At 40.1% G+C, this 13,779-nt stretch overlaps 2 protein-coding genes across 2 annotated transcripts; one reads left to right on the top strand and one right to left on the bottom strand.

Annotated features, from left to right (window-relative positions):
* Positions 1-250: 250 nt before the first annotated feature.
* On the top strand, positions 251-3,809 carry LOC141760069 (checkpoint protein HUS1-like). Its single transcript, XM_074622715.1, has 5 exons — positions 251-391; positions 1,325-1,452; positions 3,212-3,388; positions 3,495-3,602; positions 3,726-3,809. The coding sequence occupies exons 1-5, from the start codon at positions 340-342 to the stop codon at positions 3,807-3,809; spliced, it is 549 nt and encodes a 182-aa protein (XP_074478816.1). The 5' UTR covers positions 251-339.
* Positions 3,810-5,647: 1,838 nt separating this feature from the next.
* Positions 5,648-13,680, bottom strand: LOC141759858 (melanoma receptor tyrosine-protein kinase-like). Its single transcript, XM_074622327.1, has 4 exons — positions 13,586-13,680; positions 11,953-12,096; positions 11,674-11,767; positions 5,648-11,348 (listed from the first exon to the last, which is right to left on the bottom strand). Exons 1-4 carry the CDS (start codon positions 13,676-13,678, stop codon positions 10,996-10,998), a joined length of 684 nt encoding a protein of 227 aa, XP_074478428.1. The 5' UTR covers positions 13,679-13,680; the 3' UTR covers positions 5,648-10,995.
* Between the last annotated feature and the right edge of the window lie 99 nt (positions 13,681-13,779).

The following is a 13,779-nucleotide window of genomic DNA, read 5'->3' as shown; positions in this document are numbered from 1 at the left end:
ATCTGCTAGGAAAGACCTCTAAGAAAGAACACAATCTTCTAATTAATTATTTAAAGGACAACAGGAATAATGGAGAGCATTTAATTATTATTATTATTATTAATTATTATTTTTTATTTATTGTTTTTGTTTTTTATTTATTTATTTTATTATTTATTTTCCTGCCTATCTCCTGCTCCACCTCCAGTCCAGCAGGTGGAGGTAATGCACCTCTAAGCTGGTTTACCAACCAACAATAAACACCGAAGAAGAAGAAGAAGAAGTTCTCAGCTCAGCAGCTTCACCGTTAAAGTTCCTGTCACGTCTCTACGTCACTACGTCTCTACGTCACAGCTCAACATGAAGCTTCGAGGGAGAATCAATGACGTCGCGTGTCTCCACCATTTCACCCGTAAGTACGTCACTTCCGCCTCCTCTAACGGTTCGCTTCCACCAGACTCCACCAGGAAAACTCTCCTTTGTGTTCGTTAGAGAGGAATAATGACATCACAGCGCTCTGAACTCAGACGGGTCTGAGCGCTTTGTGAAGCGGCAGTGACTGTTTTCTGTTCGGCTGACAAGAAGTGGTGAAATAAATGCTGAATATATATTATACTAAATATTTTACTAACAATTTTTGTACATGTTTCACATATTTCTGAATGTTTTTTCATGCTTTTAGCTTGTAGAAAGTCCCCTTTAAAAATAGATGTTTAGTTTTCACAGATTTTACTAATAATTTCCAGACATTTGTTTTGGATATTTTACATATTTTTCAATATTTTGTATAATGTTTTATTTTTAATTTTTAAGTTTAATGTTGTGTTGTTGGCACATCTGACAGCCGTTACATCATGAATAACTGCAGTTCCTCTCTTTTGTGCCAGAGAGCAGCAAAACGCGTTTTTAAATTCCAGTTGAAGTTATTTTTTATTTTATTTTTTATTTAATTTATTTATATTTTCTATTTTTCATATTTATTTTTTATTTTAGCATTTTTAATAATATTTTATTTTTAAGTTTAATGTTGTGTTGTTGGCACATCTGACAGCCGTAACCATCATGAAATAACTGCAGTTCCTCTCTTTTGTGCCAAACAGCATCAAAACATTTTTATTTCATTTATTTTTTTTTCTATTTTTTTTTAATAATAATATAATATAATTTTTGGATATTTTTTTCACAGTACTGTGTGTGTGCAGCACATGGTGAAATATGTGGTGTCTGAATTCTACTGTTCTTATCTCTGTTAGAATCGTGATTATTGAAGGAGAGAAGAAGAACATCAAATCAATCCAGTCTATTTGTTTTGGTTTATAACTTTGCTCTTCCTCGTGCTCACCAGGAGTCATCACCACCATCTCAAAGCTGATGAAGATGTGCGTCCTGCCACTGACTCCAGACAACCTGTTCTTCGTTCTGTCCGGTAAAGTGGTCATCGGAGGCGTCAGCATGTGGTGTGAGCTGTCACAGGTAAGAGCTCCAGTTTCACCTGTCGGGAAATAAAACACAGTCACAGGATGCCGATGGGATGGAGACGGACACCTGATCACATCTTAAAGGGCAACTCTGTGGCTGTGTTCTTTAATTTACTCATCAATTCATTGTTTGTTATTAGCATGACAGCAGAGATAATGTCTCTGTGTTTGAATAAATGATTAGTTCTATACCTCCATCAGTGAATGGACGTTTGTATGGACCGCAGTCATAGGAGTGCCATAATAAAGAATACATCTGTAAAAGAATAAGAAAATAAACCTGGAAATGTAAAGAGGAATAATTAAAGAAAAGATAAATGTGGAATAAAGACAATTAACAAAATATAAAAGAATAATTATAAGCATTTTTTCTTTTATTTTCAGATTTAGTTCTGTATTATTTTAAATATATATGTATTTTTTGCATATAAATTACTCTTTTTGTGTATGTATATATGTATATATTATTCTTTTTTATATTATAATGTCATTTATTTATTTTTCCACATTGCTTTTGCTATTCCTTGAAGGAACAAGCTGTCAATCAACTGGCTTTGGGCGGGCCTTCCTGCATAATAGTCAATTCCTGCACACATGAACTGATGACTTTTATTTAAAAATATATAGAGAAAAAATACTAATTTATATGCAAATACATATGCAAAAAATATATAAATAAATATATACAGAAATAAATTAACAAATAAATCAAAATGCTTAGAATTATTCTTTTATATTTTATTTGTCTCTATATTTCCACATTTATTTATTCTTTTGTTTTTTTCTCTTTATATTTACACATTTTTTAATTTACTTATTTATTCTTTTATATTTTATTTGTCTTTTTATTTCCATATTTATTTATTCTTTTGTTTTTTTCTCTTTATATTTACACATTTTTTAATTTACTTATTTATTCTTTTATATTTACATATTGATATTCTTCTTCTCTTACAGATTTATTCTTCATTATGGCACTGTTCTGACTCCGTAGTTTGTGTGTGTCTGTTTGAATGTGAGACATTGTAAAGCACTCTCAGCTCACTGCGATGCCTTCAACTTCCTCGTTTTGTCCGACCAGCAGTCTAAAACTTAAAGGCAGTGAACTGTCTATCATATGTGGTGAAGAAGGCAGCAAATGGTCATATTTGAGAAGCTGAAACCAGAGAATGTTTGACATCTCAGCTTTGAAAATGACTGAAAGAATGAACTGATAATATTTAACTCCCTGGTGACGAAGTGTCTTCAAAGGTTCAAAGATTCAAATTATTACTATTACTATTATCGCACAAGGGGACATTCATGTGGTCATATACACGTCTCATAAAAACAACATATAAAAACCTCACACACTTCCCAGGATTCTGCGCACACACACACACACACACACAAACACACACACACACACACACAATAGCAGATCATCCAGTACAATACCGCCGGTACAAAAAATACACCCTCCACAATATAAAATATAAACTCTATACAAAGTGCAATCCGACAGTCTTAGTATAGAGAGAAACCCCGTCCAAAACAGTTTACAGTATAGGGTGGGCTACAGACTATTTACCTCTCGTTTAGAAGTCTAATTGCCGTCGGCACAAAAGATTTGCTATACCTCGTTGTTCTCATTATTTATTAGACCTGCGTGTCTCAGCATCGTCTCAGCATCATCAGTGTTCTGTGTGTGATTTGGGTGAAGTGATCCTTTATTCTTCCAGCTGTTCACGTCAGCGTGTCCTTCCTCCCCGCAGGCCAACTTCTTCGATGAGTACCAGATGGAGGGCGTGTCCTCTGAGGACAATGAGATCAGCCTGGAGGTGACTCCAGAGAACCTGTCCAGAGCCCTGAAGACGGTCCAGAACGCCAAGGCCGTCAAAGTGAAACTCACCATGAAGCACTGCCCCTTCCTCACCGTCGCCGCCGAGCTGGTGAGACTGTAAAAGTTAACTCATTAAAGCAGTGCGTGATGTCTCCTGTGGCTCTGGAGGAGCTTTGTCGAGTCTGAGGAACCTAACCGAGTGATGTCCCGTCCAGCCCACCCTGTCCAGCGTCAGTCGAGTCGTCACTCACGCCGTCCCGGTTGACGTCGTCCCCCGGAGACTCTGGCACGAATTCAAAGAACCGAGCATGCCAGACTTCGATGTAAGTGACGTCTCTATGAAGTGCAATAAGGAATATTTAACCAAACAGTTGAGATCTGTTTTTACACTTCTAGCTTTTAAAGAAGGACTCAAAAGACGTCTCGTTACATGTCTGTCCTTGCAGGTCAGTATCTACCTGCCTCCTCTGAAGACAATGAAGAACGTCGTGGACAGAATGAAGAACCGCAGCGTTTTCAAGCTAGAGTGAAGATGCTGGTATCATATGAAACTACATGACATGTGACGAGGGCTGCTGGTGGTCACAGCGGTAAACATCCTCTGCAGCCTGCAGTGTGTCCGCCTGTTTCATCTGGAAAACACGCTGGAAATAAAACGTTTTGTCTCACTGCGCCGATATTTACTGATTGGATGAAAAGAATGAAATGAAACGAAGAGCGTCCGTCTCCACAGTAAATCATCTGGTGAGTGTTTGATGGTTATTTATTTGTGTTTTATTACACAGCTTTGATGAATACTCGATTCTGATTGGTCAACCAGTCTGTTATTTCTTTATAACAGACCGTTGTTATGGATAACAGACCGTTGCTACGTATAGCGGACCGTTGCTACGTATAGCGGACCGTTGCTACGTATAGCGGACCGTTGCTACGTATAGCAGACCGTTGTTATGGATAACAGACCGTTGCTACGTATAGCGGACCGTTGCTACGTATAGCAGACCGTTGTTATGGATAACAGACCGTTGCTACGTATAGCGGACCGTTGCTACGTATAGCGGACCGTTGCTACGTATAGCGGACCGTTGCTACGTATAGCAGACCGTTGTTATGGATAACAGACCGTTGCTACGTATAGCGGACCGTTGCTACGTATAGCAGACCGTTGTTATGGATAACAGACCGTTGCTACGTATAGCGGACCGTTGCTACGTATAGCGGACCGTTGCTACGTATAGCGGACCGTTGCTACGTATAGCGGACCGTTGCTACGTATAGCAGACCGTTGTTATGGATAACAGACCGTTGCTACGTATAGCGGACCGTTGCTACGTATAGCAGACCGTTGTTATGGATAACAGACCGTTGCTACGTATAGCGGACCGTTGCTACGTATAGCAGACCGTTGTTATGGATAACAGACCGTTGCTACGTATAGCGGACCGTTGCTACGTATAACAGACCGTTGCTACGTATAGCGGACCGTTGCTACGTATAGCGGACCGTTGCTACGTATAGCACGTTAATAATCACGTTTATAATCACGTTAACGATCACGTCCATAAACTGTGAGTTGGTTTTAAACACAAAAACATAATATATTCATATAACACATTCAGAGGATCTCAAACCCCCACATCACAACCTTTCGTCCCGACTGATCACATGTGCTCCGAAAGACAAAGAGACCATGTGGGGAGGTCCTGGCGGCCATCTTTGATTCAGCCATTTTGGTAGTTTCACAGTGGCAGCCATGTTGTTTGTAGTCCATGCAGACTAAGTCGCCATCTTGTCTTTGTCTCTCTCTCACACTGTTTGTTTAGTTGAGTTATTTAGTCAGATTAATGTTGTGTTTTAAACTTTTATTATCTTAATAATAAATGCTGATGGAATAAACATGCTGGTCTGTTAAATGTGCCATAAAAGTGATTAATGCCAACCGCTGTCATAGTTATTAATTTAATTATTAATCAGAGTTTAGTAGATTTAATGAGACTACATTTATCATGTTCTCTTTGTTTCGAAGAGCGCTGCCCCGAGGATGATTTAATATGATGAATAAAAACAACATTCATCTTGTTTAGATATTAGAACACGCCGCATGAATAGTTTCATGGAAATTTAAAATCTATAACCTCTCATTCTTCATTCTGTCTTCACCATCATGTCCACCATAGTTTGTCCTCTGAAGTGTCCTGTTGTGTTCAAGTCAACAAAGATTTTGGGGGGTGAAACATCTCAAATGTTTTGGGGGTAAAATCGGTGACAGCTGCACGTTGACACCACGAACCAAAAGCTTTTCCTGCTTTCTGATGAAGTTGTCTTCATCACGCAGATATTCAGCTTCATCTAATGTCAGACAACAAAACAGAAAGAACAACTTTAATGTTTGTCAAACTAAATAGTGGCCTCGTGAGCAGGTTGACCCAACCCTGTGAAACAACAAAGATTACTCCAACTCATTTCACATTTAATGTCCGTTAAAGCTGAAACGCTACACAGTGAAACAACATTTACACACATTCAGTGTGATCATCTCTGGAAGCTGAGTGCCGTCATGGTTCATCATTTCTATTTCTACACTCGTTATCTCGACATCACCACTTCTTTCACTCGTTCTCTCAGGAGACACAGTCGCTTTATACCGTCGTTATACTGAGAACAACGACTACTTAATGTTATCTCCTGAATTTAATTATTTCATCAAGTCACAATCATCAGTAAGTATTTCATCATCTGCAAAGATCAGAGCTTTTGTATTTATATTTATATTTATATATATCTAATCATCTGTCAGCGTTGTGACTCAGTCATGTCTTCTGTCTCTGCTATCAGCCGAGTCCATTCAGCTTCATATCGTCTAATATCACATCACTGTTCTGTTATTTATCAGTACAGGTGATGGTCATTTTCCACAGTGTGTCTTTGCCATGTAACAACCGAGGGTTCTCATTTTAGACGCAGTAGTTTTATGCACAAATGTGTGGTGAGATCATGCAACAATATATTTTTTAAATTTAATTATATATTTTCTCAGAGTTGTAGTCACAATATTAGCAGATAATGCAACAGTGAGTTTGTTTCCATCCGTCTGTTTTTATGCACATACTTCATAAAGAAGTTGGTGTGTGGATGAATGTGGAGAAAACGTTAACCGCTGTGCAGAGCGGAGACTCCTTCATCCTTAAATAGGGGCTCATTTGCTCTCTTGAGATTTATAATTAGTGTCCTCCAGAACCTGGAGAATAATCATCAACCCGTCTCTCAGCTTCCAGACATTTACACTAACAAACAGCAACAAGCAGTGATAGTTAACAGAGTCAGTAAATCAGAGTTTGGCTCATTCTTGTCAAGTAAAGGGTAGAATAAAACACTTTTTACACTTCAGTACAACGTTAGTAGGCCTACACATGTAAAAACTCTAAGCTTAACTCCAGGTGTTTCAAGTCAGATGATAACAGAAGGTTTTACTGGTTTAACTGGTGAAAACATCTCCTGGTTCAAGTGGGAATTTAACATAAAACAAGCAGACAAACGTTAATATTTACACCATTATTCCGTAGTGCAGCTGTCTGACAGAAACACTGTTGGTCCACCCAAAGAGTCTCTGGTCAGTGGACGGAGACGCACCTTCTTCTTCTTCTTCTTCTATATAAACACGACAAACCACCGTCCCTGCGTTAGGAGCCGTCAGGAATCCAAACAAAACAAAACCGAGCTGAGCAGAAACTTTAAAAATGTCCACAGCAGGAAATAAAAATGTTTAAGCTTCAACAATCTGAGCTCCGACATAAAAACTGTGACGTCCGACGTCGTGCCAAAAATAAAACCCAATATTCTCCTCTGCAGTGTCTTTGTGACGACTGTTCTTTAAGAGCAGCGGTCAGAAACCTGCAGATCTTCAGCTCCTCTCCAGCAGCTCCATGAGGACTTTAAACATGGAGAAGAATAACTGTTCTTTGTTCACATTTTCATTTATCATTGTTGTAGGTCTATGGTTCGACGGTACGACGGAGTATTAGGGCCACATTGAGGAAAACAATACATCTGAGATTTACAGAATAAAGTCATAATATTATAAAGTAATAATTTTACGTGTTATTTCCTTTTTTATCGTAAACTTCTGACTTTTTTATTCTAATAATACAACTTTGTTTCTCGTAAAGTTACGACTTTATTCTCGTAATATTACGACTTTTTTTCTCGTAAAATTATGACTTTATTCTCGTAATATTATGACTTTTTTCTCGTAAAGTTATGACTTTATTCTCGTAATATTATGACTTTTTTTCTCGTAAAGTTATGACTTTATTCTCGTAATATTACGACTTTTTTTCTCGTAAAATTATGACTTTATTCTCGTAATATTATGACTTTTTTCTCGTAAAGTTATGACTTTATTCTCGTAATATTATGACTTTTTTTCTCGTAAAGTTATGACTTTATTCTCGTAATATTACGACTTTTTTTCTCGTAAAATTATGACTTTATTCTCGTAATATTACGACTTTTTTTCTCGTAAAATTATGACTTTATTCTCGTAATATTATGACTTTATTCTCGTAATATTACGACTTTATTTCTCGTAATATTATGACTTTATTCTCATATTATGACTTTATTCTCGTAAAGTTATGACTTTATTCTCGTAATATTATGACTTTATTCTCGTAATATTCAGATTTTATTCTCTTAAAGTTATGACTTTATAATAATACTAATACTACGTAGTACATTGTCTATACTTAGACTATAAACTGTGTTAAACGAGATAAAATGCCCCTGTTCAGCATTTACAAGCAACACATCTACGTTTAATAAATGGTTTATAACAGACTAGAATGTCGCTGAAAGCACAGTTAGTGTTTATTAATGTATTTGTAACTCATCCTGTGAACAGCTAGAAGTAGATGTATGAATATATAATGATAATATAATAAAACACAGCTGTAATAATATAAAATGTGTCTTTAGAGGGGAAATTGTTGACGAATACTGTACATTAATAAACACATAAAAATGTCCTCATATCTGCTCATGACTACGTTATAGTCGGTTATAAACTATGTATTAAATGTTTGCCTCTAAATGCTATACAGAGGATTTAGTTTTATCAAAAACAAGTTTCACGTTATAACAATAATCTTTTTTTCATAGTGGCAGCAATATTAATCACAGAGTTTTTTTAAATGTCTAATAATGTAAGTGAGGTTTCATCCTTTGGTTCACCCAGCTATGATCTGCAGAGCCTCGTCACCACCAGCTGGGGGCGCCACTGTGCTGGCTGAAACCTGATGGAGCTCAGCATCCATCATGTGCTCCATCAGGGACAGCGACCTTTACTATCTAAAAATATCTAAAAATATATATATAAAATCTGTCTGGAGCCGCAAAACATGTGATCATTGTGATGAAGGTAACTCAGTTTACAGTCTAAGTATATAGTATATAAGTCTAATGCAGTGAGGGACAAAGAGACAATGTAGTCAGAGTATTAGGGCCACATTGAGGGAAAAAACATCTGAGATATCCAGAATAAAGTCAGAATATTACGAGAATAAAGTCACAACTTTACGAGAAAAAAAGGCGTAATATGAGAAAAAAGTAATAAATTTACAAGAAAAAAAAGTCTGAATATTACGAGAATAAAGTCATAACTTTATGAGAAAAAAAGAAAATAACATGTAAAATTACTACTTTATAATATTCTGACTTTATTCTGTAAATCTCAGATTAATTTTTTCCTCAGTGTGGCCCTAATACTCCGTCGTACCGTCGTACCGTAGACCTACAACTATGATAAATAAAAATGAAAATGTAAACAAAGAACAGTTATTCATTTCCACGTTTAAAGTCCACAGGGAGCTGCTGGAGAGGAGCTGAAGAGCTGCAAGCTGCTGACCGCTGCCTTACGACCTTCACCATCAAGACTACATCTGAAGTATGAGATACAGGTCGGGTCATTTTGTGTTGCTTTTCTCACAATTACAAAATGATTACAAGAAGACATCTCCATGTGCTTCTGCTCATTTTTTAAAAACCTCCATTACAAATGTCATTTTATGAATTTCCAATGTTTGAGTCCTGATTTTATGAAGTGGAAGACAAATTGAAAATGACGTAAGGATTCAATGTGCCTCTTAAATTTTGAATCCATCATGTCGCTAACATCTTGATCGTCCTGCAGCGTCAGTCCCAGAGGAGCTACGATGGACACGTTAAAGTCCCTGATCTGGTGGAACTGAGGACTTCTGGCTGTTTGGTTTTCACGGCGTTCCCACTTGTTTGTGACGCTCCTGGTACGTGTCAACAGGATCCGCCCTTTACACGCTTCCCATTCATTGTCTGTGTAAGCAGCCGTGCGATGCATTCTGGTAGCGTGGCGGCGCGATTCGAGAGACGGAGCGTCACGACGGCCGCTCCTCATTTGCATAAAGTTGAGGTCTAGGCTACTTTATGCAAATCACGGGTGTCCGTGACTCCCGAGAATCTTTTAAACTAAACGTTGATCCAAAATAAAGACAGATTCATCAGCTGCAGGATTATTTCTCTCCTCACGTTTTCAAAAACACATTTCTGTGAACTATTGTCGTGAAATAAGAGAAGAAAGTTTCTAGGGATGCACCGATACCACTTTCATCAGACCGAGTACGAGTTCATACATTTGGGTACTCTCCGATACCGAGTACCGATACGAGTACTTCTCTGTGCCTAAAGAGCCTCGTTAACAGCCAGCTGGAGGGTGTGAGCGACACACGGCAGGCTGGGGAGTCCCGCATACGAGGCGGTGCGCCGCCACCGGCTCTAGGTCGGCGTGGAAAGGCTCGGGGTGAAGGTGCTTGCCGGGGCCGTGGACAAAGTGTCACCGGGAAGGACTGTCCTCAGTGCGCCGCGACCGCATCGTGCCCCCCCCAAGGGCGGGGCTCGGCCCACGTAAAAGGCGCCAGGGGTCTGCGGCGATGTCGGCAACCCACCTGACCCGTCTTGAAACACGGACCAAGGAGTCTAACGCACGGGCGAGTCAGAGGGTGCAAGCAAAACCCTGTAGTGCAATGAAAGTGAGAGCCGGCGCGCGCCGGCTGAGGTGGGATCCCGGCCCAGCGGGGTCGGGCGCACCATCGGTCCGTCTCGCCCGCACCGTCGGGGAGGTGGAGTGTGAGCGCGTGCGATAGGACCCGAAAGATGGTGATGAGAGGTTAACGTCACACTGCCGTAAAGTGGTATCGGAAACGTTTTGTGAGTACGAGTACATGAGCACAGTATCGGACCCGACACCCGATACTGGTATCGGTATCGGTATCGGTATCGGTATCGGTGCATCCCTAAAAGTTTCCAAACGAGGGAAAGCGTTCGTCCAATCAGGAGCCTTGTGTGTTGTGTCTAGTGGCGGCCCACCAAGCGTCCAACGCTGGGAAGCGGCGCGTCCCCTCTCGATAAAAAGCGGCCCGGTGGACACGTACCATGAAACAACTTAACGCAGCCGTTTAAAAGTTGGAGGAAACGTCCGGTTGGTGACCGGAAGGTCGGTTTGAATCCCTGGAAAAGGTCTGGCTCTCCTCCTCCTCCTCAGGAACTCAGCGGTCTGAGTGCAAGTTGTGTTCCAGTGTAGCAGAAAATGCTGAATAAATACCGTCAGCAGCCTAAATCAAAGTAGGCGATGGGAGTTCCCACAGAGCCTCACGGCTTCAGTTTGAGGTGTCTGAATGTTGCTGCCTCCTAGCGGACGGGGGCGTGCAGCGCAGCACCCAGACCCAGGTACTCCAGGTTTTCCGCCGCCGGGAGGAACCGACCGTTCCCGGTTAAAGTGGCGGAGGGCGTGGCCCGTGGCAGGAAGTCGGCCTGGTAGTCCGGGTTGTCCAGGCTGTCGCTGGCGGCCAGGGGGAGCGAGCTTCGGGCGGTGTTCAGGTACTCAGGTCCCTCGGGGACTCGGGCGAAGGGCTTCAGATCCTCCAGCGGGAAGGGGAGCGAGGTGGCGCCCCAGCCCAGGCTCAGGTCCTCGTAGTTGGGATTCATAACCTCCGACAGCCTGCTGCTCCGGCTGGTTTCACTCAGACTCTGGTTCATGTAGTCTGGAAGAGAGAAAATCATTCAGTTCTGTATCAATTAACTTCATCATTCACCCATAAGCCATTTATTAACCATTTATTTGACTATTCTACACATTTATTATTATTATTATTATTATTATTATTATAATTATTATTATTATTATTTGAATAAGGTAGTTTATTTGTTTATTTACTAATTTATTTTACTATTCTACACACTTATTATTAATGTTTTTATTATTATTATTATTATTATTTTAATAGTTTGCTCATTTATTTATTTACTTATTTATTATCTGTTTCCTATTTGAATAATATTTTGTCACTACTCCACACAGATGCGTACCATGGGTGGTGAAGTCTTCTCCGCCCGGCGTGTTGTGAGTCGGATCGGTGATGTAACGCAGAGCGATGCTGTTCTCTCTGACTGGATGGCCGTTCTGAGAGGAGGAAGAAGAAGAAGAAGATGTTGTTAACATGACACTAGAAGAGAAGGTATGTTTACTTTTCATGCATCAAATCATTTTTAAATAATGTATTTATTGTTCCTCTTATCCACAACAAAGTGTCCAAAAACATCAGTTACTGCAGGTTTAAAGACATCCTGAGTCAAGAGTTTGCATACCGTGGCGTTGCAGGGTCGTTTGTCATGGTTACTCAGTCCTTTGTTAGGTAGCAGATATTCGTCGGCATCGACCACGTCGTCCATGTCGTCTGAGCTCAGCAGGCGAGAGAAAAACCTGCTGTCTGTCGGACTGGGGAGGTCGCCCTGAGACAAGAGACGGGTCACATTATGTTCATGTCCATTCTTTGACACTTACTGTAGCACCAACACAATACTGGCGTTTACCCGGTACCCATCGGTTGTACTGACCACGTTTTAGTGGCATTTAATAAAAATATATTACAGTTGGGTTATTTACCAACACGGAAATATGGTTATGTTGACCAACAAGCTCAAGTTTGACCTTAAAACTGTCACAGATGTGATGTGATTTGTACAAAACGAAGGAACATATTATTAACAATTCATGACAAATAGTGACATTAAAGCAAAGGAGTGGGTTTGGTTTTATATATGCTAATATTATATATACGTTGTGTTCTCGTTGTGTTCTCATGCTCTATAACTCCTTTTCTCTTCCATATGCACACGAGTGCACACATACACGTCCATCCACCTGATGCCCTCGGACTTTCCCCCCTTTCCCCGTCACCTGACTGCCCCGCCCGTCTCCTCACCTGTTCCCATTGCTCTCACCAGCCCTGCAGGTATTCAACCAGCCCCTTGTCAGCTTGTTCTAGTTATCGTTGTTGGTGTCTTGTTTTATCTACGGAGGCACCGTTACGACTTTCTCAGTCCCGATACCGACAGCAATACCTGGGCTTTGTGGTACCACAAATCGAAACAAATAAATAGATATAAATTTAGTGAACTGGTATTTATTATTAAAATGATATATATCGTTCACCAACAATGTGGCAAAAAAAAAAAATTAACAGGAATTAAAATTCAGGTGTAAACCTTTTTAATGCAGCAAAAAATGGTAAAAAATGAATAAACAATAATTAAAATGTCAGTCTATAATGTATTATAGTATATAAACATAGAATTTCATTTTATAGATCGGCCCCATTGTCGCTGATATCTGAGCCAGCTATTTGAGAAAAAAAGAAAATAACACGTAAAATTACTACTTTATAATATTATGACTTTATTCTCTAAATCTCAGATGTATTCTTTTCCTCAATGTGGCCCTAATACTCCGTCGTACCATAGACCTACAACAATGATCAATAAAAATGAAAATGTAAACAAAGAGCAGTTATTAATAATCCACAGGGAGCCTCTGGAGAGGAGCTGAAGAGCTGCAAGCTGCTGACCGCTGGTCTGGACCTACCTGTCTGTTACCTGTGTACCTGCCGGTAAGTCATGTATCCCTGATGCCCGGCATACCCAGCCGTGACTTACAGTATATAAGCTGCCAACAACAACTTGTAATGAATAGTTGAGATTTTAAAGTGATGTTTGACTTTATGAACATGAATCAGTGCTGATGTTTGGTTCCAGCCCGTCTGATCATCTGACGTCAACACGAGTACTAAGTTATCATTACTGATATTAATGTTGGACAAACGGAGCAGAATAAGACTCACGTTATAATAACGTTCTTTAACTAACGTCACACACACACACACACACACACACACACACACACACACACACACACACACACACACACACACACTCGGTGTACCTGTCCGACCAGGTATCGGGACGGATCTCTGGCCATTTTTGAGAACTCCACTATCAGCTCTCTAAACCTCGGACGGCTGGACGGGTCAATCATCCAACCTGGAGAGAGAGAGAGAGAGGAGAGAGAGAGAGAGAGAGAGAGAGAGAGGGAGAGGGAGGGAGAGAGAGGGAGAGAGAGAGAGAGAGACAGAGAGA

The sequence above is a fragment of the Sebastes fasciatus genome, chromosome 21, assembly GCF_043250625.1.
Source record: "Sebastes fasciatus isolate fSebFas1 chromosome 21, fSebFas1.pri, whole genome shotgun sequence".
NCBI lineage: Eukaryota > Metazoa > Chordata > Actinopteri > Perciformes > Sebastidae > Sebastes > Sebastes fasciatus.
This window is presented reverse-complemented; position numbering and strand designations above follow the sequence as displayed.